Genomic DNA, 26,744 nt, shown 5'->3' with positions numbered 1-26,744 from the left:
GTTTTCCACATGGGAATAGGAAGGGAAGACTTCCTCCACACAAAACCACACACATTTATTATACACACAAACCTACATATGTACACGTGCATGCACTCATTTTGCTCATATGCATATGCTTGTGTGCACACAGTTATCTGTGTACCCCGAGCGCACACAGGCATACATATTCACACAGACACAGTCACCCACACGGATGGAAAATAAATGGTCTTAGCCCTGTTCTCCCTCCCCACCCCCACCCCCCCAGAGATAAACGACTTTTCTTTTTACACGCTTTTCTGGCCAGCTTTAGAACCTGCAGAGAGCAGCCCTTTCTCCTCTCTCTCCTCTTCACCCCCTGGCTCTCTTTCTTAAGGTCACTTGGAAGCTCTTCTCTGAGCCTTGCGGGGTGGCCTGGGGCGGCTCTACTTTCCCTTCCCAGTCAGCTCTGCTCCCAGAAGGCCCCTTCCCACCTGGGGCCACATTTCTCACACACCCCTGGGTGGGACTGATTTCCGACTCAGTTTATCTTGGTCTTCCTTCCGTGCCCTGCTCACCTGCAGTGGAGCCTGCTGGAGTTGGGGAGGCTGAGGTGAGCTGGGAACATCTCACTTGTTTTGGGAGCGTATCTGAGGTGTAGAGCTCTCATCCCCATCCGGGGACTTCTGTGTGTCTTTCCTAGTGCTGTGGCCCCTGTCCTCATAGTGTGTCTCGTCACCCACTCCATCATCTCTGACCTGAGCTGAAGAAATGAAACTGCGTCCGTCCTTCCATTTCTGCCTGTGTAGGATTCCTTAGTTCAAAGAATCGTCCAAAAGCCTTGGGTATGACTGATACGACGTTGCCGAATGCAGCAGTTGGCAGTTTGCTGAGAGATAAAAGGCTTTTCCTCCTATCAGATTCTGCTGGGAGGAGGAAATGCTTCCACATTCTTTGTCTGTCTGTCTGTCTGCCTCCCTGCCTGCCTGCCTACCTACCTATTTATCTTTATTTTTTTATTTTTTAATGTGGCTTTCAATAGCATGACAGAATGCCACCAGCAATAACAAAGCGCCTTTTCATTCCAAAAATAAGGAGCCCGTCGGCTGGAGAGCATTTCTTTCAGGAACTGGAACTTGGTTTCTCGCACGTCACTGCTGTGAGTTCTGGGTCCTTGCTTACTGTGTGTCATAGATCTCACTTGGGGTTTGAGTCTTTGCGTGTGTGTGTGTGTGTGTGTGTGTGCGTGTGTTACTGGGTAACCTCCCTGAATGCAGCTTGGGAGAACTGGAAAGCTTTAGTTAAGGTTTGGACTTGGGTCTTACGTCAGACCTCATCTGTCTGTGTCTCATGTGTCCTCCTCATTGGCAGTCCAGTGAGGGTGAGAGCTGGGCACAGGTCCCTGAAGGCTGTGGGTGGGCGTGATGAATTTGCATCACTCTATTTGTTTTGTTAATGTCACCAATCCTAGGTGTCTGTCCAGGCCTGCAGTCACTCCTTTAGTACCAAGGACACAGAGAGATGGCTCTGTAAAGAGGATTGGATTGCAGTAGGGAGACCAAGACATAGTGAGAGGACTTAGAAGCCCCAGTATGGTGGATGAGGTTACTGCGTTCCTGAGCTCCTGGACACTATGCCCCTCAGGCCAGGCCATGAGGCTCAGTGGGCAGATAATGGGTGGGAGGAGAGACCTGGCTTTTGATCCCCTCATGGGCTTTGGACTGATAGCAGACCAGTCTACCTGTTGTGTCCTGAATGTGTCCAGAGTCACGTGTTGAAATGTAACCGTGGATGTGATGGCACTAGGGGCAGAGCCTCTGGGAGGTTGTTAGGTGTTGTTGGGTGGTACCTTGTGAACAGTGGGCATAAAGCCCTTATGGAAGATGCTCTGGAGAGTTTTCGTCCCCTTATACCAAATAGTGACTGCAGAGAGGCTTGGCTGGGGATTCAGGAAGCAGGTCCAGACCTAGCACTAAACCCCTAAAGAACTTCTTCCATCTCTGAGCACCCAGCCTTTAGAACCGTGAGTCATAGATTCCTGTCGTTTAAGCCACTGAGTACCAGGCAGCTGCCCTACCGTGACCGACTTCTGGGAAATTCCAGTCTACCACGGCGAGGACCACTTGGGAGCCTGGATCTGCCAGGCAACACTTGTCTGCATTTGCCGAAGTAGGTCTGAGCCTCAGTTTCCTCATGTGTGAAACGTTGCATTTAAATTACACGCAACAATGGCCTCCTCTAAGACATTGCTTGAGATAACTCTTAGGGAAGTCGAGTAGGCTTGGTGAACCCTGTGGAGAGTTTGGGGTCCCACTGTTCTGCTCCCTGGGTGCTGAGCTGACTGTTTCAGCTCCTGGGTGGCTTGGGCCTTGTGACTTGTTTTTTTATCCCTGTCATCAGTTGACTCATTTGCATGAGGGAAAAAAAGGAAGGAGAAATACAGAAGTTTTAGGAAGCAGAGGGAAAGAAGAAGGGGGACGGTCTCTGTGAGGTGCACAAGAACCAGTCTTGCCTTTGCAGCTTGTGGTTGCCATGGACATTGGCTGTTTTGACCTCTGCCCATGCCTTGAGGCACACTTTAGGATCCTGGGTCATCAGAAGTCCCCCATGGAGTTTAAACATGACTTAGCTGAGCTGAAATACTCATGCGGGGACAGCACTGGGCAGCCATCAGGCCCTGGCATTCAGCATGTGCTTTAACCCAAGAGGGACCAGTCTCTGGCACCAGGGCTCCATGATGCTTTTAGCCCCAAGGCCCATCCTCACTTTTACTGGCTGGGCTCCAAGCTCTATTCTATCTGTGACACATCCAAGATGCCCAGTCCTCTACAGAGACCACAGCAAGGGGCACATGTGTTTCTTCTTCCTGTTTCCCTTCAGCAGTATATGGAGGCCTAGGCTGACCCAGCTGTGTATTTCTGTGAGAACCAGATAATGTTCTATGTACACATGGAAGCCAGTGGGAGTTGTGTGTTAAGCCCTCCGTTATTGATGTCCCTGTCCGGTCTCATTGTCTTGTGTCTAGACTTACCCTCCGTCAGGTGCCAGAATACCAGACAGCCCTACTCTGATAGAAACAGGGTCTGGGTGATCTCCACTGTGGTAGGATGACTACACCATGAGCATTTGGGAAAGAATGGAGTTGGGCTTCAGCACTGAAGAGGACAACATCCATACCTAACTCCCTACCCTCAAGGAGTAGAAGTGGTGGGCTTTTTCCTTATGGTCCTAGCTATTTTCCTAGGAAAAATGAGCCAATTTCACTAGTAAAAAAAACAAAACACAAACCCCCAAGTCAACTAAAATTTTTTTTTCATTAAAACAGCAACAGAAGCCAAAACCCTAAACCCCTACGAGCTGAGCTCTTGTGTTGAACAATGTGTTCGTCAGTTTCCTGGGCACTTGGGTACTCTGTGACTCGCACAACATACTCTCTGAGGTTTAGTATTTCTGAAGTTCTGTATCTGAAGGTGGGGTGGGCAATTATAGGTCAATAGGGCAGTGACATGTGACGCTACTGTCTCACCTGACACAGGCATTTGGTGTATGCTCAGGTAGAATGTAAGACAGCCAGTGCCATTATCCACAGGTTACGCTGAAGAGCTGAGCCCGCAGGCATGGTTGTTTACCTTTCACATGACACTAAGGGCGTCTGTCCTTGGCTGTTATTGGTAGCAGTTTTGGGACCAGCTGATGATACCTCCCTGAGAGAGAGTCCATTCTGCCAGCTCAGCGTCACCCAGTTCTCTTCCATTTGACTCCCCATTTGTCCTTACATCCCCATTTGTCCTTACAATGGAAGTAGTTGAATTTTAAGCTGGACAATTTAGCAAACATTTCTACTGAGCTGGGCCCAGTTACAACATTGACTTCAGGGTAATTCTAGCCTACCACCATGAGGACCACTTGGGAGCCTAGGTCTGCCAGGCAACACTTGTCTGCATTTGCTGAAGTCTTTGCACTTGAGAGTTTTAGAGAGGGGGAGTTGGGGTGTGTGTGTGTGTGTGTGTGTGTGTGTGTGTGTGTGTGTGTGTGTGTGTGTGTGTGCTGGGTAAATGGTCTCCCATTCAGCTGCCAGTTTGACCACTGCCTTATGGAGTTGTTTTTTGAAGTCATTGAAGTTATTCTTTTTGAGTACCCATAGCAGAATTGAAGGGAAAGTAGAGGGGTTTCTTTCTGATTCTGCTAGCCTCTCTCACCATAAGCATCTGTTGCAACTGAAGATCGACACTGACACATCTTTACCATCCAGAGAACATTCCACAGTCGGACTCACTCTTGGTGTTCGTCTTTGTGTTACTCTTCTCATCACTGTGACAAAAATGCCCAGCATTAAACAACTTAAAGGAGAAAGCATTTATTTTGGTTCATGATTTTAGAGGTTCAGCCCACTGTTCTTGGCTCTGTTGACTCTGGGCTGTGGTGAGAGGCAGATCACGATGGTGGGAAAATGTGAAGGAGGTCACTGTCCGCCTTGCGGTGGATAGGACACCTCCATTTCCCCTGAAGGGATTAGAAACTAGGCATAAGCTGCAGAAGTCCCCATGTCCTACTTCCTCCAGTGTGCCCTCATCCTCTAAAGCAGCGGTTCTCAACCTTCCTAATGCAGTGACCCTTTAGTACAGTTCCTCATCCAGTGGTGACCCCCAACCGTAAAATTATTTTTGCTGCTACTTCAAAACTGTAGTTTTGCTACTGTTATGAGTCGCAATGTAACTATCTGATATACAGGATATCTGATATGTGTCCCCTTTGAAAATGTCCAACGACCTTCACCAGTTGAGGACGGCTGCTCTAAAGTTACTAGTACTTTTCCAACTCAACCCTCAGCTCGGGAACCAAACACAGCATGTGAACCTGTGGGAGACATTTGATATTTAAACCATGACTCTCACTCTATGAGTTTAGATAGATGGGTCGTACAGTATATGCATCATTTACCCTGCCTCAGAAGTCTCATGTGCTCCTTTCCTCTCCCAGCTCCTGGTGACCACCGTTTTTTCTTCTTGTTGTCTCTACAGTTTTGCCTTTTCCAGAATGTCACACAAGTAGAATCCTACTCCCTTCTTCAGCACCAGTGGTGCCTCTTCTGCCCCAATGACCATAGTTCATTTATCCATTCACATCTTGCTTGCTCCAAATTACCGCTGGGGTGGGAAAAGCCATAAGCCTCTTTAAACTTTGCTCTTTAAGGGACACTTTTGTCTTTCCCACATGGTCCCTTTCCAGGGAGGCTATCCTCAACTAGCTAACTTGGACCTGTTTTGGTGAGGAAACTCACTGAAGAGTTGGGAGCTGGGGTCATTGTTCCTGAGAGGGGGAATTCTTCTGAGGATCAGGATATGGGGGTGGTCTGCCCACTAGGGAAACCTCCCCTGGGTTCTGAGCTCACCTTGCAGTCAGTGACCCAAGTGCGAATTGTTATGTAAGCAACCAACACTTACCTGTGTGTAGAAATACATGTTTTTAAATTCCATATAATCTGAGCCCCAAACAAGGCCGTTGACTGTAGATTTCTGGAACTCCGTTGAATGGGATCAGGGACTTCATTTACTGAGGAGAAACCAAGGCTGTTTTCTTCTATGCTTTCTTTTGTCACAGTGTTACTTTTTTAGCTCAGGTGGAAGTATTGTGTAGCCTAGACTGACCTCAAATTTATACCAGTTCCCTCACCTCACTCAGTTTTCTAAGTGCTAGGATTGCAGGTGTGAGTCACCGCACCGGCTAACCAAGGCCTTTGATGCCGGCTATGATGTGTGGCCAGATTGGCAGAGAGGACCATATTGTCCTGTAGTTAGCAGTGTAAATGTCACTTTGTGGTGACATGTTTGCTCTTCAGCAAGGTTCTATGTTTAAGCTATGTTTGTAGAGGATTACTTTCCTTACCCCAACAATAGACCCAAAGGGAATTATTATAGGTGTGTACCGTGTAATGATGCGTTAGTCAACACTGGGCTGCACATCTGATGGTGGTCCACCAACTTGCGTCATCTGGTGCTAGTGCCGTGGTCCGGGTTGTGCAAGCACACTGTATGGTATTTACACAGTGACAGGCCTGCATCACCACGTTTCTCAGAGTGAGTCCCCACTGTGTATGGTGCACGGCTACAGGATACTCTTCTGAGATTCTGCGTTTGTTTTAAGTTAATACCAGATTTAAAAAAAACAAAACAAAACAAAACTACCCTTTTGATTCTCCCAGAGTCAGTCCATCTTGTGTTGTAACAGATAGAATAGACCTAGTACATCTCTGGAGTGAAGCTGAACCGGTTTGCCCTTTCATCTGACTGGCTGTAGCCTGTTGCTTGCTATGGAACGTGGAAGTCTGGCACAGGAATAGCATCGGTCCTTTGTGTCCTTCACAGGGTTTAGGTTAGGCCTGTGTACCTTTAGGACTCTTTGCATCTTTAAAGCAAGAGGCTATCTTCCCATGGTCCTTGATTGGCCCTGGGATGATGGGCCTGAGTCAATGGGGATACGTAAGTGGTTCACTTGAATTAGAACTGGTGAGATTCCTTGGGAAACCTGCTTCTGCATTCCATCCCTGTGACTCTGGGCAGTGGCTAACCTGAGGTAGAAGATCCCCTGCTGACCCTTATAGTTTGGTGAGTTCAAGCATGCATATCTGTTGGTTGAGGTCCACTCTCGTCATAGGACATCAATGGGGTGTCTGCGTGATGTTGTAGACCAGGGACATTGGGAAGGCCAGTAGGTGCCACCTGACCTCTTGCAGACAGGTTGTTGCAAAACAGATTCCATTTTTGTGATGAGAATAACACACACACAACCACTTGCCCTAGGCTCCCATAGAACAGGGTCTTAGAGGTCTTGGGTCTGGAGAAGGGGAGAGAAACCTTTTCAAGACCTTTTCAAGGGGAAAGAAAGCTTTTCAATAGCTTTTCAAGCTATCGGTGAGCACATGTCCCTCAAATGCAGATACTCGGTGAATATTTTTCTGCCTTCTGACTATATGAATTTTGTGATAGGGTGACTTATTCATTTCTTCTGGCCTTACCCTTTTTGTTGAGATCAGAACTGCAAAATGGAAATTCCTCTGTGTTGCTATCTGGAACAGTCTCAAAAATTTTAGGACACACACACACACACACACACACACACACACACACACACACATAAAACTTGGGTCTGATTTCTAGTTCTACCTTGTGGTACTGACATCTTCCATGAGATTAAGGCAAGAACACCTTCCCTTTGGGCTGGTGAAAAGGACTTAAGCCCCCTTGTTAGCCCAGGGCTGTGGCTTCTGTGGGAGCACTCTCTTGTTCCTCTAGATGTGCTGTGTATAGACATCTCCAGTATCCGAGACTGAAGGAATTTTCGGAGGCATGGTAATCAGGCACTTTCATGGAGTGCTGGCAATCAGTAGCATCAGCCATCGAGGCAGGAAAGGGCAGTGCGCTTTCTCATTCTCCTTGAGATACTGTCTGCTCCTCTCATTTAGAGGGCTCTCTCTGGGTGCTTCTGGAGACTGGAGTCAAAGATCTTGGTCAATGGCATTTGCGCTGTGGCATCTTAAGGCTTCTGTCAGGCTGCCTGTGGGACTGCCCACACCCGGACTGCTGTCTCTTTCCCTGACCCTCAGGATACTGCCATGTTGTCTGTCTTCTCAGCCCTTCCGGGAAGGTTTTTGTTATCCTAGTCCACCAGTTCTGCAGCCAGGGTGACTGCCTGGATTGGATTCCTCAGCTGCCTGTAGACCAGGGTTTCTTGCAAGTTCCTCTGCCCCCTTTTCCAGAGGCGTGTGGGTTTGTGATCGTGTCTGTCAGTGTTTGTTCATGTGTGCCAGTGTTTGTCGGTGTCTGTGTTTTTTCCCCCCCACAATATGTATGAACCTCTACTCTCCCAGGGACTAGCTAGCATTCTGTTATTCCAGTCCAACCCTGATTATTGGTGATACTGCTGTGTGGTCTCCAGTTATCTGGGTTTTCTCTACAGGCCTGACTGAACTTGCATGGTGAAGGTTTGCAGCTTCTGGGTGCAGAAGGCTGATTGGTGACGTTGGCTGGCTTCCATAATGAAAACATAACCTCCTGCACCATCAGCTAGCTACCCGAGTTCATTATCAGCTTGGGAAATTCTTGTAATCACATTTAGCTCTGACTTCTATCCCCCTCCCGCTTTCTGGTCTCAGGAGCACTGCCTCCTGTCTTGAACCTGTCCTGGTGTCTTACCGTTGACACTGGCTTTCCTATGAGGAGTACTTGTCCTCTTTCTGCAAGATTCCCATGTGAGCTAACATCTCATTCAACAACCCCCATCATCTCCCCCATGAATGAGCTTCTTGCCCCCCATCCTTGGGATTACTGTTCATGTTTGGAACTTGACCTACCAGGAATGCCTCCCTGATTTCTGCTTTCTTATGGGTGTCTCCCTTACTTCTAAGCCCTAATCCAATGACACCTCTTGTTCCTTCTCTCCTGAAACCATACATTGTCTTTACAAGTGAGAACCCCACTTGTGGCTGTCTATCTACCCACTCTTCCCTTTACCTCTAGTGGAGACCTTTTCCCTGCCCCTCAGGCTGGGCACAGGCGGAGGAACACACGACCAGGAGGATGTTATTTGTACATATTTGAGGTACTGTGGAACCTATCAATGTGTTGCCCAAGGATGCACATCTCAGAGACGTCCTGACAGTCTTGAGAATCTCTGGTCCAGTCAGGGGTCTTTCTTCTAGTGTCTTCCCAGTATTGTCTTCCAGAGCCTAAAGTTTAGACTGGGAGAGGTATTCCGAGCAACTTCTCCTACCCGAAGGGGACTTCTCTGTCCTGCCTAAGCAGGAGACCTTGGTGGTATTTTTACAGGCTTGTGGATCCTCCTAGACGTAGGGCTGATCGGGTCCTACATCTTTAGGGTATCTCTGTGCGTCTTCCTCCTCATAAGACGTTCAGATACTTCACTTTGCCTCCCTGCCTCCCGGCCACGCCCACTCCCCCTCCCCCCCCCATCCTGTGCTGTTGCTACGGTGACCGTGGACAGCCAGCTTGTTGGTCATGACTCTCCTCGAGATGGGGTGTACTCCATGTAGAGGTTTATGGTCCTGATGCTGCTGTATTCTGCTCCAGCCACTTCTGGAGTAATATTTTGTAAGAGAAGCCATCCCGCCCACACACAGACACACAGAGACAGACAGACAGACAGACAGACACACCCTGCCACACCTCTTTTTCGGCAGCTGGGCTGAAATGACTGTACACACCAGTCTCCAGAATGTTTTAACTTGCAAAATCAAGCTTCTGTTTACAAGGCTCTGCTACTTCTGTAAAGCAGTTAATTTTAGGAAGGGATTCAGGAAGTAGCCACCCCCATGTTCCCCTGAACATAGAAATAGCCCCAGAGCTTCCTTCTTCCCTCCTCCCAGGGGCAGCTGACAGAGCTTGTTTTTGTGTGTTTCCAGACTTTTGACTCACCTGAGAATTCCCCGAGACTTTCTGAACCAGTGGGTGGGTCAGCAGGGGAGGGCACCGGAGGATTTTGGGGTTTTAGCTCTTGAATGTTTGTTACTCTAAATATCTCCCTGCTTACCGGATCTTAGGACAATAAATACTCGCTGAGCCTTGGGGGAAGGCTGCGGGAGCTGAATGAATGGAATGTGGAATATTGGGTAAAATCTGCAATTCCAGTCTTACTGTAGATTTCCTCCTTTAGCATTTGAAGAGCACCACGTGTAGCTTGTGACCCCATTGGAGTGTGTGTGGCCTGACCTTGAAGGTCTTGAATGGGGTCAGGAGAAGAGATTCACAGGGCATGTTTATCATTGACTTTACAGGGCTAAACATTGAACCCAGAACCCCCACCTGCTAGGCCAGCACTGTGCTCCACTTCCAACTCCTTTGTGGGTTCCTTTAAAGGAGACTTCTTGGGCCTGGAGGACTGGTTAGCTGGGACAGAGGTGGCTTGTGAGTAATTCTTTATGGTGTGCTATCCTAGAGAGATGGCTTTGACAGGGTTGAGAGAACCCTGGTGGATGATTAGTGTTGGATGGCACGTTAATGTCAGATGGTCTGAGGTGACAGTTGTTTGCAGAGAGTATGAAATAAAGATTTAACTAGTCAGATATGAAATTACGGTTACGTTTATTTTAATTCTTAAAAGACGTGTCTTATCTTCCATTATGTGTCCTTGAACACGTCTGTCTGCATGTACGCACCCGTGAGTGCAGGTGCCAACGGAGGCCAGAAGAGAGGGTTGGATCCTGTGGAGCTAAAGTAAGTGGTAGTAACTAGACTATCGCTGTTGAAACTGAACTCAGATCCTCTCTAAGAGCAGTATGTGAACTTAACCATTGCACTGTCATTACTTATTATTTATTTACTTATTTACTTTATATTACATTATTCTTAGACACTTTGTAGAAAAATGTCTTAAAAGAAAACTTCCCATAGTATCCTGACTCAAGTTGAATGCCGGAAGATGATACAATTTCTTTTTAATAGTTGAGTGTCTTGCCCTGGAAAATGGTATTTGATTAACCACTGTGAATGACTAGTGTGTGAAGGAGTGAATTAATGAATGACAGGAGGTTGAGACCACTGAACCAAGAAGAGTTGGAGATGTGACAGGTAGCTCTCTGTCTGTATTTGAGATGCTGACTGAAAGGGACCACCTCCACTGTGGAAAGCCTTTGAATGGTGAGAACCAGCCCCTTCTGTGGCGTTAGGCACCTTCTCTCTATCATCAGCCACTGGTCATTCATTGTAAGTCAGCTACTTGACCAGAGGAGCCTGCCTGATAGATTCAAATGGAAATCTCAGATTCTGCATATCTGTGGCAGAAGCTTATGGGAGCTGCTGCTTGACTGGGCCTCAGCCCTTTACTTGTGGGAGGGCCCTTTCCTGGTGGACAGTCTGGCGAACATGAAGCCAGTGTGGGAAATGCACAGATCCCACTGTGGACGCTGTAAATGCAGCTCGAGCCTTGAGAACCAGTCATCCTTCCTTTGAGCTTTTCTTTGTGAGGAAAAGGGAGTGAGTTGTTGGCAAATGACAGGTTAGGGGTCAGGATATTTGTACAGGAATCTCCTAGAAAGTATACAATGTACTCTGTCCTGGAATCGGGTCGGGGGCCTCATTCTTGCCTCCCTCTTGACTGCTCCCCTTGAGCACAGCCATTGCTGTATCACTCGTGTTTGGCTGAGGGGTTACAGCTGCATTTGTGGGAGGCCGGAAGGAACATATTCAGATCTCTAGCTCTCTCTAGGCAGAGTTGTCCTGCTGACATTCTGTCTTGGAGTGGGAACAAATCCCTTTATTTATAGTTGCTGAAAGATCAGATGTGAGGTTGTCTGCCAGAGGACAAAAGGAAGGGGGGTGGGGTGTTGCTGTAGGCCTGCCTGTCCACCTGGTAGTGCTGACTTTCCTTGCAGCGTGGCACGTGGTTGTATCCATGGATGTGCATGCCATAGAAACAACAGTTGCAGCCCCTTAAGTCTGGGCTTCCCAAATTCCACCATATTTACTCTGGGCTTATTGGCTCACAGCTACGCTCCCAGCACTTAGGAGGCGAGGCCGGAGGATTGCTGTGAATTTGAGCCTAGCTTGGGCTTCAGAGTGAGTTTTAACCCTCCTACTTTCCCATGAGAAGGAAGATTAGAAGGAAGAAGAAGAAGGAGGTTTTAAACTTACTTCATTGGTAATAATAGGTCACAAGTCGAACCAGGAAAACATCAGATTCAAGGGGGAAGGGATTGCTGCTACCTCTTTTAAAGATTTATTTTATTTATATGAATACACTGTCGCTGTCTTCAGACACATCAGAAGAGGGCACGAGATCCCATTTCAGATGGTTGTGAGCCACCATGTGGTTGCTGGGAACTGAACTCAGGACCTCTGAAAGAGCAGTCAGTGCTCTTAACCACTGAGCCATCTCTCCAGCCCTGTTGCCTCTTCTAAAAAAATATTTATTTATTTTTACTTAGTGTATGTGTTTGTCTGCATGGATGTATTGGGTGTGTGCATCTGGGGAAGCCAGATGAGGGTGTTAAATCCCCTGGAACTGGAGTTACAAGTAATTGTGAGCCTTGCTATGGGTGCCGGGAACTGAGCCCTGGTACTCTGCAAACGCAGCCAGTGCTTTTAACTGCTGAGTCATCTCTCTGTCTGCATTGATGACTGACTTTGCAAAAGACCCTGTGTGGTGCCATTGTCTCTGAAACACAAGAGCCTCAAGTGAGGGCTGGAGGGATAGTGCAGGGTTCTTTGACACAGAGCTAATTGAACACCTTTCCCTTTTCTGTTAGACAGGCTTTCACTTTGTAGCCCTGGCTGGGCTAGCTAGCAACTGCTGAGTAGTTCAGGCTAACCGTGAATTGACACGGTTCTTGCCTTTGCCTCCCAAAGCTGGGCTTAAAGACCTGGAGCAGTGTGACTGGCATGGCAGTCTTTCCTAACTACTTAAAATGTGAGTCACCAATGCCAGCATTCTGTATTTTTAACTGTTTTCTTAGCTGGTGACACATTGCTGGGGACACGGGGAAGGTTCTGGGGAAGTGTGGCTGTTGGTATCAGGCCTGTTTTTTGCTGTGGAAATGTGTCTACTTATTTTGAAGCAAATACAGTTTGATCCTTGGCATCTTAAGTGGGGAGAATGGCTTTACAAGGATTACTCTTTCTTCGTTGAAGCTGGATTTATTAGCTTTTCTCTTCTGGTTCTTTAGCAAGCATTTTGCCTATTATCATGCGATCTCTGTTTTTCTGCTTCTGGAGATAACACAAGAGAACTTGGTAAGTGTTGTCTCAAGAGTTTATAGCCAGGGCCCTGGAGTTGCTGGATGTTGGGAGTCTAGGATGGGCCTGTGTGCCCGAGAACCTGACATGCTGGCCTTGTCCTTGTCCTTGTTCATGCATCCTGACCTCATACTTTTGGATAGGCTAGTTCTTTGGTTAAATGGTCCTGTCCTAGGGTCCCTATTAGACCTTGAGTACCGTGAGTGTCCTGGGAAGGGGTACCTTTCATGCCCTTTGAGAATTCTCAGAATTCACATTTTGACTTCTGATATGGGGGAGCAGAGGGGATGCAGAACAGTGTTCTGGATTTTTAATTCTGTTGCATTCTCCTACAAGCCCCATATGGTTTGCCCGAAGCATAAGAAGACCTAAGATGCCTTCCAATAGCTCTTTTCCCTAAAACTCACAAGCACAGAGGGGTTGGAGAGGACACGAAGGCTAGGCTCAGGCCAGCCAATCCCAGAGCCGCTGGCGGGGACTTGCTGATAACTGTGCCAGGGGTATGATCTTCTCTAGTCTCCGTACCTTTAAGGGAGACAGCTCCAATTCCCGTAATTTCACCACTTTTCCTCCTAGCTTGGTGCCTTGTCTGTGGCAGGCAGCCCTGGGGTTTAATTGTGTCTGCTTTGCTGGCTTGTTTCTCATGGGGATTAAAGCACGCTAAATTGGGCTTTCCCACTTAGTGGATAACAGGGCTTCTTGAGGAATGTGAGCCTAATTAAGGATTCCAGGGTCATGCCTAGCAAAGAGGTCCCAGGAGCAAAGGTAGAGAGGGCTTTCATCCTTGGAAAGGTTAACGAAGTTCTGCAGCCTGCATTTCATGCCCCTGTCCCTGAGGGTCCCTTGTTCTTGCAGACTCCTCGGGGAGCTTGACCTTGACAACTCTCGCCTCAGGCTTTGGAATTGTTCCAGGAGCGGCCTTAAATGAAGAGACTTGTTGCTGGTGGGGGTCTAGTCCTGCCCGACTGGTGTTCTGAGAATGCTTTGGGTCTCGGAAACCTTTGATAACTAACTGTTAGACCGAACCATGTTTCTTCAAGTTCATGTGCTGGAGTCTTGACTCTAGGACATGGCTGTGTTGATAGGCATGGTCTCTTAAGAGGTCAAGTTCAAACAAAGTCACCAGAGTGGGTCCTAATCCCATGTGACCTTTCTTCTCCTAAGAAGACTCAAGATATAAATAGGCAGGTGAATGACTGCATGTGGGAGCGAGGAGAGGACAACTTCAAAGAAGGGAACAGTCCTACAGACCTCAGTCTAGATCCCTCAGTTGGCCTCCAGGGTCGAGGAAATAAAAGTCTCTATTGTTTATAAAAACCTTGTGTCTGTGGGGCTTCAGTGTGGCCCCTGCAGTCTAGCATGGGCAGCATTTAAATAGAGTGTCCTGTTCTTTACGTGACAGCATCAAGGGATGAGGAAATTTTCTCTTGATTCACCCCCTCCATTTATAGTGAGTGATAATCCCAGTCATAAAAACAGTTGAAAACTCACCTTTTCTAAAGCTAATACAATGGGCCTGTTCACTGGTTAGTGATGTTTACGGTCAGCCGTAAAAGCTATAAAGTGATAAAAAAAAAAGTGCCTCTTGGAAAAATTCTCTGCCTGGATGCTGCTCTCAGCCTCTATGTGAGGTGATGCTGCTTTCAGCCTAGATGTGAAGTGACCTGACCCACATTGCACACTGGATCTCAGTGGCCAGCGGTTGGCTTTGTTGGTTTCGCCCAAGCTCAGGAGGCCTTGACATCTTTCCCCCACTCTCCTGATTTGGAAGGAAATTGCTGCCCTCTGGCTTCGTGTCAAAGCTGAAGTAAATTTGCCTCCAGTTTTATGTAGTTTCTCCTGAGTCACATCATTCTGATCAAAGCAAATCCCTGATACTTTGAGCACCAAGGTGGCTCTTTTTTTTTTTTTTCCCCCGGGGCTGGGGACTGAACCCAGGGCCTTGCGCTTGCTAGGCAAGCGCTCTACCGCTGAGCTAAATCCCCAACCCCTAGGTGGCTCTTTCTTTAAGCAGGCAACTGCTTTCTCTCCCACCGGCAGTGCAGAGGTGGCTAGTGGCCAGTCTTTTTCCTTTACTCCTTTGTCTTGTACCTGAAAGGTTCTTGGTGGATTTATTGGAAGTTACCTGCATTCATTTATTGATGCATTTGTTCTGGTGCTGGGGGGGGGGGTTAAACTCAGGGCCTGGTGCGTGCGGAACTCTGCCAAATTGTCCCCCTAGCTCTTGTGTGCTCTTACCGAATGACTGATGGCTGATTCTCCTTTCAGAGCTCCATGCATGCATACTTGATGCCCACTTGAGAGAGTTCTCCTATGGGCAGAATCATCTAGAGAACAAATAAGAAAGAGGGCCAGTAGAGAGAGCAAGCACCCAGGCTTCCACTGTAGTAATAACGAGTAAAAACACGCTGAGAACCTGAGGGCTTGTCTCTCCATTCTTCCAGGCTTCTGTGATGGTCTAGAAGGCTCATTCACAGGACCCAACAGGATTGGAATTTTTGATGATTCACAAGGTTGATTGCAAACTTATCTTTATTCTATGTAGTAGCATGGAGTGGCTTTAACCATGCATCTCCTAGAGAAATTGATGGAAAAGTAATCACTCTTGATACGACTTAGCCAAAATGAAATTTAATTGAGCACGACAACCAGGGTTGAGTTCATGGTTTGATTGTGTGAGTGAGAAGAGAAAGATGAGAGTCTGCAAACAGTGGGTTCAACGGGCTTGTCCTTTCTCTCTTTGGGGACTTTGATCTCCTGAATGATCCTCTCCTAGTACCAGAGACTTCTGCTGCTATAGTGAGGGGCAGAGGCAGCTGGTTGTGGCTGAAACTTTCTTTTTCAAAGTACATGTCCCTTGTTGGTTAAAGCTCTACCTTTTGTCCAAGGTTCAGGACTACAGGACTCTGTGGTTACCCTGATAGAGGTACACATGGACATACACACAGACATGCACACATTCTGACATAGAAAACACACTCACATATTCTTCCAGGGCATGCATGTACATGCACACACACACACACACACACACACACACACACACACACACACATACACACGTACACATCCACATACTTAGTGACTGTGTCACACATCAGAACTCTCTCACAAGACCCTCAGACTTTTAGTCATATGGACTGTCATGTCAACTCACATATTTCTCAAAAAAAAAAAAAGGAGAGGTGTCAATCATACATTCTAGACAAGCTTTATAACACAGAGCCCAACCCCACCCTCCTCCTAGTCTTTGCATTTTAAATACGCACACTGCCATTGGCCTGTGTAATTACTATCAGGTCATAAGCCCCTCCTGCTTCCTTGATGACCCGCTGGCTTGGAGACAAGGTTATCAATATCAACAGGCTCCTGGTATCCACATAGCCAGGTGTGGGTTGGACATAGCCTTGTTTGTTTATGGTTGTCCTTGGTAACCACAGATTAGGCCACAGACAAAGCCAAGTAAAGGCCATAAAATGGCTCTCAGGCAGGTTCCTCAGAGGGGCCCTGGTCAGGTCAAGAGACGGACACGAGTCCCAAGATCTATTGCTCGTAGCATAGGGGGCATAGCTCTCTTCTGGGATTTTCTGTAGCTGCTAACCCTGACCCTTTACTGCCACCTTTTGTCACCCCGACTCCAATGGGTGCTGCCATCAGGAGGAGGAAAGGCAACTAGGACCCGCTGGGTGTATTTTGTGAGATCCAACCTGTGACAGTCCTTCTTGCTTTAACTTCCCATGCACTAGACAGAATGTGCTGAGTTTCTGTGTCGGTAGGGTTCAGGACAAAGACCTGCAGACAGGCGTGGCTTATATAGGACGTGTTTATGGAGCTGATTTGAGCCTGCACATGCGTGGCCCCATGAGGCTGTGTCCTGAGGTTTGGTGCTCAGTCTGCAGTCCTCTAGTCTCCACCCTTCTGAAGTTTGCTCCGTCTTCATGATGCCATGCGCTGGCTGGTAGGTGTGTATTAGGGGCCAATCACAGAAGGAGGTGTCTTAGCTCAGAGATTCCTGCGTAGAAACATCCGTAGGAGCATACCCGAGGATGGGTCGGTACTAGGCAGGCCCTTGTCCCAGTGCCCTGTGTTGGTGTCTGCTACTCAGTTTTCAGTCCAGCTTGTGGCCTTGGATGGATATCCTGAGATGTCCCAGGCGCACAGTGTTTCCCTCAGTGACACGCCAAGGGGTAGAGAACCAGAGCGTTAGATCAGAGTTGCACGAAGATGGGGAAGGTGCCATCTGGACCCTGGACGGACAATGAGCTATCTTTGTTCTGTCAGCTGGACCACTGCCTGCCTGTCACTGGACTATGCCTTCATCCTTGAGAGATAAAGTTGGGGAGGTGGGCAGGTGGCTCCACAGGTCACTGGGGCAAGAACGGTGGTGGCTATGAGCGCCAGATCTTTGTGGGCTCCAGGGAGTAGAAAGAAGTCTGGAGAAACTGTGTCCTGCTTTCTAGTCAGGGTGGGTGGCAGCTGGAACCTGCGAGCCCACAAAGATAACCAAGAAGCCCAATCAGAGGGCTGCTGCTGGGTGTCCACGTTCCTTCATGCCTGGTTGACTGTCAAGAACCAAGAATGGGGGCATCTTGAGAGATGAAGCATGGTTCTGACCATGGTCAATTACTGTTCTTACTCTAAACCAGAAATAAACTGGAAATACCGATTATATCCAGGTATCTCCTATCCTGGTGTCTGGTCATAGCTACATCGGAAGGACATGTCTTGATGTGTATTCTTCTCTGGCCTAAATTCTTTGTAGATCAGGCTGGCTTCAAATTGACAGATTCTTTCTCTATCTCCCAAGGTCTGGGATTAAAGATGTGTGCCCATGCCAAACCCTTAACCGCGTTGTTTTTAAAACTCGAGTTTCTGGTATGATGTGGGAAGTCCTCCCACATACGCTTCTGGTCCATTACTTGACAATATTGATAAACTATATTTAGGACAGTTTTTAGTTTATAAAGTTAAGCATTTGTTTGGTATATTTAAAATCTGTCTACTGTGTAATGCTTGGTGAGTCAACATCAGTACATCGTTAACTAAAGTCCACAAGCCTATAATTCACACAGGGGGTTCATTGGGGTGTTGGTCCTTCTGTGGGTTTGGACTCTTGTTAGTGACGTGTGTACCCATCGTGACGGTACCAGTCAGAACAGTTGAACTGCTCTCAACATTGTCCTTTTTCCTCTTCCTCTTCTCTTCCCTCAGCCCCTGAGGACCACGCACATTTTCCTCTTTCTATAATAACTTTGCATTCTCTAAGATATCGTAATTGGAACCATGCAGCCTTCAAGATGGTTGCTTCAACTTAGCAGCGCACATTTACTGTGCCTCTGTCTCTTCATGTCCAGTTAGGCCTTTTCTGCCTCCTGATGAGTACTATTCCGTGTTGTGGAATACAGGTGACATCCTGAGGCAGAGGCTGATTGCTCATACATTCCTTACCATCGTGACTATGTCCCAAGGCCCCAGGATGCCTGTGTGCCCCAGTAGAGACTTGCTGGGGTGGAGTGAACCATGGATTTCTTATTAACCATGAGTTCAGTTCCCCTTGTTCGGTGTCATCACAGCCCCATATGGTTCTAGCATCAGCATCCCGTGTGTCCCACGCCAACGGTTTTCACTTTGTGCTTGTCTGTTGCCTTCTTCCCCACCCACCCATCAAAATCTAATACGTACATGGGAAACTGAGAACACAGAGATCCGAAATGTGTGTTTCTGCTGCGAGCACAGAAGAGACGAAGGTGTAGTTAGAGGGAAGAGTGAGTTCGAGCCAGAGGACCCCTCTCTCTGCCAAGAATGTGAGTCAGCATCCTGGAGGAATAATGGTGTGTCCCAGACAGATGGGTGGGCGTGTGTCACATAGCTCTTGTGAAACCTGAGCAAGATAAGCAAAAGGCCTGTAAGTAGTGTCCGCATTGGAGACCAAGGTCACATTGCTACCTGCAAATGTGCTCCAAATTGGAAACCACAGTGACTGGGCAGCCTTCCTTTCCACAGTATCAGGAAACTCTTTAAAGAAAGGGAATGACCCAAGGGGTCTGAAGTGGGCGAGTCAGGAGAAGGCTGGGGCGAGTGTATGCAGGTCACAGGAGCAAGGTCCTCAGGAGCCTCTCAGACAAGTGTGACTCACACAGGGACTTCAGCTTAGGACGCAGCGGTCTCTGCCTGAGCACTCTTCCTCTCGAGGCTGCCCTGAAAGAAGGTGTTGTTCTCAGTTGAGGTTTTACTTGCTTTTCTCTGGAAGCTTATCGAGCTGACTCTGGGGGAGTCGAAGGGAAGCCCTCTCCACTGTTTCAGGAATAGGTACATTCAGACTATTCGTTCAGTTTCCCATGCATAGATAGTTCAAGAGAAAGGAGCCCATTTTGAAGAGGGGAAAAAAAAAAACATCTGTAACTGTGAATATGAACACCCTGGGCAGCTTGAATCCACCCTGCAGAGCCCTCCACCTTCTCTGGGCCCCACGTCTCATGTTCCCCAATGAGGAAGGATTTAGCTGGGGGTACACTGACCGGTTGTTTGACATTCGAGGTGAACTTCTGTTTTTATGAGTGATGTGCAGATTTAAAAACAAACCATTGTGGACGGCTGTGTCATAGCTTCTTTTCTAAAACTCTCAGAAGGGACGCGAACTTCCTCAGAGTTAGCAGAATGTGGATTTTTGTTGACTCCAGATACTGTGACACGGCTCCAGCCTCTGGAAACCGCTTTAGGTACCTTGCCTGCTGCCCGAGAACCCCTCACTCATGTCTCTTTTCCTTTTTAAGGTGGTGACTACCTGTTCTGCACAAGTCCACCTGGACCAGGTAAGATTTTCAGATTCCTTTGGGGCTCGGGTATGATCAGCCGGGATGGTCTCAGCACAGGCTGTGTCTTCCTTGGGGATTTTTGTATTTGTCAAGATAGGAAATCCACCTAACTGGTGGTGCACACCTTTGGTCCCAGCACTTAGGAGTCAGAGTTCAAGGCCAGTATGATGTACAAAGTGAGTTCCAGGATAGCCAGGGACTACATAGAGGGACCCTATCTCAAATAAAACAAAATGTTAGCAAATGCCCCGTGCTCTTTTGTAGTGGCAACCTATAGGACCGGTAGCATTTACCTTTCGGGCTTGAACTTTAGGTACTGACTCATCTTCAGTGACAGTACGAGTGTCCTAGGGTGGTATTCACCTCTGACACAGGCCATGCCTCTATCTCACTGAAAGTAAACACAGCAACACTTTTCTCTGTGACTTGTCATTGGGTGAGTGTAAGAAGTTTCCCTTTGCTCCTTGGCGGGTTCTGCATTGAATGTCATGACAACCTGCTTTTTGTCTCTAGTGACTTCTTAACTTGCAGCAGGCCTGTGAACTAGGACGTAGGAGACAGGCAGCCAGCATTACCACCAGTCAGGAGGGGTCCTGAGGAGGCCCCTGTGGTGCCTCTTGGAGTTGCTTGGGGGGTACACACTGTCCAAGTGTCACTCGTGAGGGAAGGCAGCCAGCCTGCCACCTCCAGAAAGATGCCTTTCATGTGTGTTGCTTGACTTTTGCAAACTGGATCGGGTCATGGTGCCACTCTGCTTTCCCATAGGTAGCACCTGACGACTCAGTCTTTGCTTGTTTTCCTACTGTCGTGTCTTTGTGGATGGAGCCCGGAGATCTCTAGACACGAGGCTGGTTCTGTCTTGTAGAGTAGAGCATTCTCTGAGGCCTTGACAGAGAGGTGGCACACCAGCCTCGTTCCCTTGAAGAAGCCAAGTTAAGATCCTGGCCTCCGTGCTGAGGCTCCGTCTCCTTCTGTTTTCAGTGAGGATGGTGGTGCTCCGTGTCCTAGCTGGCAGTTGAATGAAAGCAAAGGGATGTTGGGTTGGCACGTCACAGATGCCTCATTCACAAGCTATCCATTATGCTTGCATTCCTTTGAATGCTCTCACAGGTCTTTTCCCTCTGAGAATGTAAGCTGTGCATCTGAGGTCATCGGAGGGATTTCTGCCAACTGTAAGGACCGTGTCAGAGCTCCAAGGCCAGAGCACCACAGGCTCATACCCAGGCTGGTTTCAGGGCACCAACCCCCTCCTTCTCTCTGTGAGCCGCATAGTCAGGGTCTCGAGACACATCTATGTGTGTGTTATGTATGTATTTGCTGTAAGTGTATAGTATATAGATGTATATATTATGTCTACCTATGAATAGTATGTTTCTATGAGTGTGCGCATTACACGTGTATTCATTACATTTGTATGTATATGTCTTATGTTTGTAAATGTTGTGTTTGTTTATATTTTCCCCATGTTTGTATACCGTGTATGATTACTGATCACCATGCCCGTGAGTTTGCACGCACGTATTTGTGTAATCTGTATGCGCTTACTCATTTGTGTCATAGATGCGATTTTTATGTGTACTTGCTTGTGTGTGTACCTGTATTCATATTCATAAACATACAAAGTGCATTCCTCAATGCCGGAAACACATTCTGAGGGCCACCCTGCTAGGTGGTATTTACACAAACTGCCTTGGTGGAGTGGCCAAGTGTGATGGCATAGCTGACGCTTAATTTAAAAACTGTTTTAAGCTTCTTTGGTTAACCACTAACACTCAGACACACACATTGACTGAGGCTACCCTAAGGTTTAGGACATCATTGCCATGATCCTCTGCGTCAACGTGTTGTCCCCCCTGGGAAGCCTTTTGAGGCAGGCTGGACTCTCACCTCCTGTGGTTGCCAGACCCCTTAAACCTGCCCGAGGCAGTTTCATAGTTAACCCTTAAAAAGAAAAATGAATGAGGGGTATGGGGAGATGGCTTAGTGGTTCGGAGCACTGGCTGCTACAGTAGATGACCTAGGTTTGGTTCTCAGCACCCACATGGTGAGAACCACCCATAACTCTAATTCTAAGGGATCCAATACCCTCTTTTGGCCTCCTTAGGCGCTGTACACACCTAACGTACATATATACTTGTAGGGAAATATTCATACACGTGGTAGAAAATTAGGCTGAAAATATTTTTAAAATTATATATATATAAATTATATTTATATATTTATAAATATACATTTTATATATTTAATATATAATAATATATTATTTATATATTAATTTATAAGTAAGTACACTGTAGCTGTCTTCAGACATGCCAGAAGAGGGCATCAGATCTCATTACAGATGGTTGTGAGCCATGATGTGGTTACTAGGATTTGAACTCAGGACCTCTGGAAGAGCAGTGCAGTCCTCTTAACCACTGAGCCCTCTCTCCCGCCCCAAAGTAAGTACTCTACAGATGTTACAGCGTAGTGATTATATCTACCGTCACAGCTGCTACTTTCCTTTTTTAAATCAATTATTGTGGACTGTGCACCATTGAATGTGCACATGTTGATGTGTTAGGCTATGCGGTAGGTCAGCTGACCCCAAGGTCACTGTAAGCTCTGAGTGGCTCAGCGAATCACTGTGTTAAGGCAGCTGCGGCGTTTCCAGGTGGTAAGAAGCCACTGTTCGAGGGTAGCCTTCTGTTCTGGTGAGACCGCCGTCTTGCGGGTAGTTTCTGGACTGGAATGTTACGTGGCATGTCTTTCTTTCTGTCTTTCTTTCTGCCTCTCTGTCGTCTTTGTCTTCTTTGTCTCTGCCTCTGTGTGTGTGTGTGTCTGTGTGCTTTTCTTCAGAATAATCATGCGCATGTCAACTCCGTATTAAGTGCTCAGACTTTTGCAGACGGCTTCCTCCACAGACGGTTCTCCACATCAAAGAGATGGCTCTGATATTTCAGCTACTGGGGAGGGTGAGTCATCTGAATTGTGAAGACAATGCCTGTGAACTGGAGCCCATGCAAGGACCCCTGTGGATGTTCTGGTCAGGTCTTTGGCTGTGTATCTGACCTTCTTGTGGCTGTGTGTGGGGCCTACATAGGTTTTTGCTGGGTTGTGTGGTGCCGTCTGTCCCCGTCACTTACATATTGATGGTATGCCAGCCTGTGTCTGCGCCATCAGTAAAGAAAGCACCCAATATTCCTTGCACTCTTGCGTGGGCGGAGAATCCTCTGGCGTTGGCCCTTGGAGTTGCATTGGCTCGAACATGCTTCCAGACGTCACCGTGAGAGCTAGACCGCGTGACTGGCTAGGTTACCTGGGCACAGTTTTCGTTCTCCTGACTGTCATTCACTGTATCTGTACCTTCCTCTGTACCTGAGACTTTGCCTGTGAGGTCACTGCGAAGGCTCAGCAGAAGCTCCCCAAGGTCACTCAGACATGGCTCCTTTGCCTGCAGCTGTGTGTATAATGAAACTAGACGTCCTTGGTTGCTGGAGTCCTTGGAGCTTAGGCCCTAGCTAGGCTTTGCCATCCGTCCCCAACCTGTCAATTAAAGAGACAAACAATAGGAGAAGCCAGAGAAAGGAAACGTACTTGGTGTTCACAGAGGTCTGGTACTGACTGCCCTTCTCCCCCAAGTCTGTTTTTGTGGGCACTGATAGGTTTAGGTTTAAGTAAAGGTTATGTAGTTGAGCTGTCCTAGTCAAGGTTGGCTATACCCATCTTCTTTGGCCTCTTCTCTCCTACAAGGTGGTCTGATGTTACAGAACTGCATAAACTCTTCCTGGGAGACACTTGTCCTCTGGCTGGCACTAGGTGTTAACTTTAGGCCTGCTCCCAGCATGAGTTTTCCTGGGGAAAATTCTCATTCTCTGGGGACTATTGTCTCTGTAGTCCGATAGGCAAAGGGAGGGGCACTCTGGGCTCCTTGGGATATCTTCCCTCCTGTGGGGCTGATTACAGCGCTGCTTCTAGTGTTTGGTGTAACCCATGTGTAAAACAAGGAGCAGTCGTGTGCAAAACTGCCCACTTGGTAAAAGTGGAAGGGAAATGAGTGGCTATTTAGGGCTGCTCTGCTTCCTGTTCAAGGCTGGTGGCCGTCTCATGAGTTTGCAGACCGTGTCTGTGGGATGAACATCCTGGAACCAGTGGCTACAGACACTCCCAGGGCTCACTGCTCCTGGATGAACATCAGCAGAGGTTCCAGTGTCCGTGTCCCCTGGGCCTTCTCATAGAATTCCTGGTCTTGGTGTCACCTGAGCTGACACACGTGTCCCTCTGGGATACTCCTGGCTTCCTCTGCATGTGACATTAGGGGTCCTGGTGACTCAGGTTCTGTGACTCAGCACGCCTCCAGCTTAGGAAACAGGTGGCCCGCGTGCCTCTGGGTATGGCATATGCAGCTGTAGCTGGCAGTTGCTTCTGAGGTTGGCCCCTTTGCCTTGCCTGGGTCCTGCCGTCTGTACCACCTGCTCTCCTGCTCGGTCCCGATACCTCCTGTGCTGCCTGCCTCTGTTTGGTGGGTGTGAACCTGCAGAGTTCACTTCATGTAGCGCATTTGGACTCTGAGCTGCCCGGGTCTGTGAGTCTCGGAGTGGTGCAGGCTTGGCGAGTGACAGTTTGGATCGCTGTGGCACACTTCACTGTCCTGGACAGTAAGAAGGGCATGATAAGCCTTACCAGATGGACTGAGTGACAGCCTTTGATCAGTGACTGGCTCAAGGGACAGGGTTGCCTTTAAGGTTCATTTATTTGTGGGAACAAAGGTGCCTTCATGATGGAGGAGGAAGGACCTTTGGAATGGCTGCCAAGCGTTAACCTTCGATGCTTGGCTTCTGCTTCTTTGCTGATAGCAGAGCCTGTTTGTCCTTCTGGCTTACGAAAGTTGGATGTGAGGTTGGCTTCATACATGAACTAAAAGGGTTAATTGGTGTCATTAAGGCTAGAGGCTGGAGGGCGAACCTCTCTCTTCTGTAAAGTGATGACTGTTGATATAGCAAGTGTGGTAGGTGGGCTATGAGATCCCTGAACACACACATACACACACACACTCTCCCTTCCTCTCTCCCTCCCCCCCCTCTTTCTCTCTCTCTCTCTCTCTCTCTGTGTGTGTGTGTGTGTGTGTGTGTACTCGTACATGTAAATGTGTGTGTTTGTCATTGAGCCCAAGGTATTGTTCAGGCTAGGCAAGTACTCCTTCACAGAGCCACGAAAGGGCTGTAGAGATATGACCCTTTACCCATTTCTACTTTGAGACAGGATTTCACTAAGTTTCATAGGCTAGCCTTGACCTTGTGATCTTCCCCTCTTAGCCTCTGGAGCAGTGAGGACTGCAGGCCTATGCCACCAAGCCTGGCTGGAGGCTTGCACTTTGTGTGAGGGGGGAGAGGGAGGAGAACATCTGTTATGTAGGACATTGCAGAGGATGTGGACCCAGGTGGTAGGACATGTAATGACCCATGGCTGTCATCTGGTAGTCAAAGGTTTGCTTCATTGTAACTTCATTAGGACCCAAGGCAGTAAGTATGTGGAGAGGGTGATGTGGTTTTCAGAACAGTGAGAGGCCTTGGTGGTTTTATGATCTATTTCTTATCTATCCAAGGAAGTGGAAGTCTCAATGACAGGTGACAGGTTCTTTAGAAGCAGGGTCTGCAACTCAGCTGTTCTGCTGACTTGCACATACATGTACATGTATGTGGTCATATGTACACATAGACACAGAATGTAACAGGACTTTTAAGTGTCATAGTAAGGTAAGCGAATCTGGTCCTTGTCCAGGAGGTGACACAGAGAGTCCTATGATGCGGATCTGAGTTCTTTTGCATAAAAGTCCCACTCTTCTGCAAAATGACGTGTAACCACTTTCCTGTGGGGTCCCTGTAAGAACTGAAGTGATGTTTTACAATTCAGTGCTAGCTGGGCATGGTGATACATGCCTTTAGCTTTCCAGCCTTTAGTAGGCAGAGACATGAAGATTTCTGTGAGTTTGGGGCTAGTCTGGTCTACACAGGGAGTTCCAGGACACTTAATAAGACCTGGTCTCAACAACAAAAGCAAAAACAAAACAAAACAAAACAAAAACTTCCAAACAAAGAAACCAAACATATAAACGCACTGAAAATTCTCAGAGCTGCTCATGCCACACAGAATACCCAGGCTGAGTAGGCTGAGCCTGATTCGCTTGTTCCTTGAGTTGGAGAGGACAATGAAGCCTTTTACTTTTGTGGTTCTGCTGTTGACTTTATGTTGTTATCTTACTGTTTTGCTGCCCGGCGGGGAGAACCAGTCTGATGAGCTTCAGAGAAAATCTCTACTTCCGGAGGACAAGGGTATGGAGGTCATGTAGTGTTTAATGTCCAGCGGATCCTCTTTGGAGACAGGACAAGAAGCCTGGGATGGGGCAGCACTATCAGACAGATGTATGCATCTCTTGGTACCTGCCAGGATCAGATAGCCTACAGAGAAACAACCTCATGGCTTCCCACAGAGGCTCAGAGGCAAAGCATGTATTCTTGTTGCTTTTACTTCAAGTGCTGTCCAAGGCAGGTTTGTGTTAGTCACAATGGAATTCTGATCTCAGATGCAGGAGAGCCTTTACCTGTGGAGCTACTGGGGTCCATGCCCATGACATGCTTCCCTAGGCTGCTTTCTGATTGCTCATTTACTGGTGACCTGTAAGGAACAGAGGTGCAGCTAGTCCAGTACCATACTGCTTACAGGGTGGCTCCATTCATAAAGGAGGCCTGGCCCGCCTGGGTCCCTGCCTTCCCGGGGCTGTGAGGCTTTCAGGGCAGTGCCAGCTGCAGGGTGCAGGTGCACACACAGGTGCACACACAGGTGCACACACAGGTGCACATGCAGGTGCATGGCTCTTCCTACTGCCAGGTTCATACATAGTGTGCCTTGCCGTTTCCCATGCTGCAAGGAGGAGAGGTTACACAGTACAGTTTTGAACTTACAGAGGCTTTGCTTTGTTTTGTTTAATTGGGGCGAAGCAAGTAGGCTGTGTCTGTGACACGTGACCTCAGGAGTCAGGGTCTATAGAAGCTAGCAGTGAAAGTTTTCCCAGAGCAGCCTTTTAAGAGTGGAGTGATGTTCCGGATGTTCAAGACAGGCATGTGCATGTGTCTGTATTGTGGTATATGTGTTCATGCACGGTGTGCATGTTGGGGTGTGTGGGAGCACATATGTGTGCACGTGCACCCTGTGCTTGTGGTGTGTATGTGTTGGCACTTTGTTC

General features: G+C 47.9%; 1 protein-coding gene across 10 annotated transcripts in view; it reads left to right on the top strand.

The window, feature by feature from the left end:
* Nucleotides 1-26,744, top strand: part of Tns3 (tensin 3) — a 232,534-nt gene that overhangs the window by 62,417 nt on the left and 143,373 nt on the right. For all 10 annotated transcript variants that reach the window (XM_087583884.1, XM_087583894.1, NM_001170459.2 and 7 more), the window contains 1 exon segment: nt 19,481-19,519. Coding sequence is in view for 4 of the 10 variants with exons in the window: in XM_087583894.1 (XP_087440020.1) it covers nt 19,481-19,519 (39 nt within the window). In the remaining 6 variants the exon portion in view is untranslated.

Source organism: Rattus norvegicus, chromosome 14 (genome assembly GCF_021556685.1).
Source record: "Rattus norvegicus strain SHRSP/BbbUtx chromosome 14, alternate assembly SHRSP_T2T, whole genome shotgun sequence".
NCBI lineage: Eukaryota > Metazoa > Chordata > Mammalia > Rodentia > Muridae > Rattus > Rattus norvegicus.
Note: the sequence above shows the minus strand (reverse complement) of the source record. Positions and strands in the feature narration are given on the sequence as shown.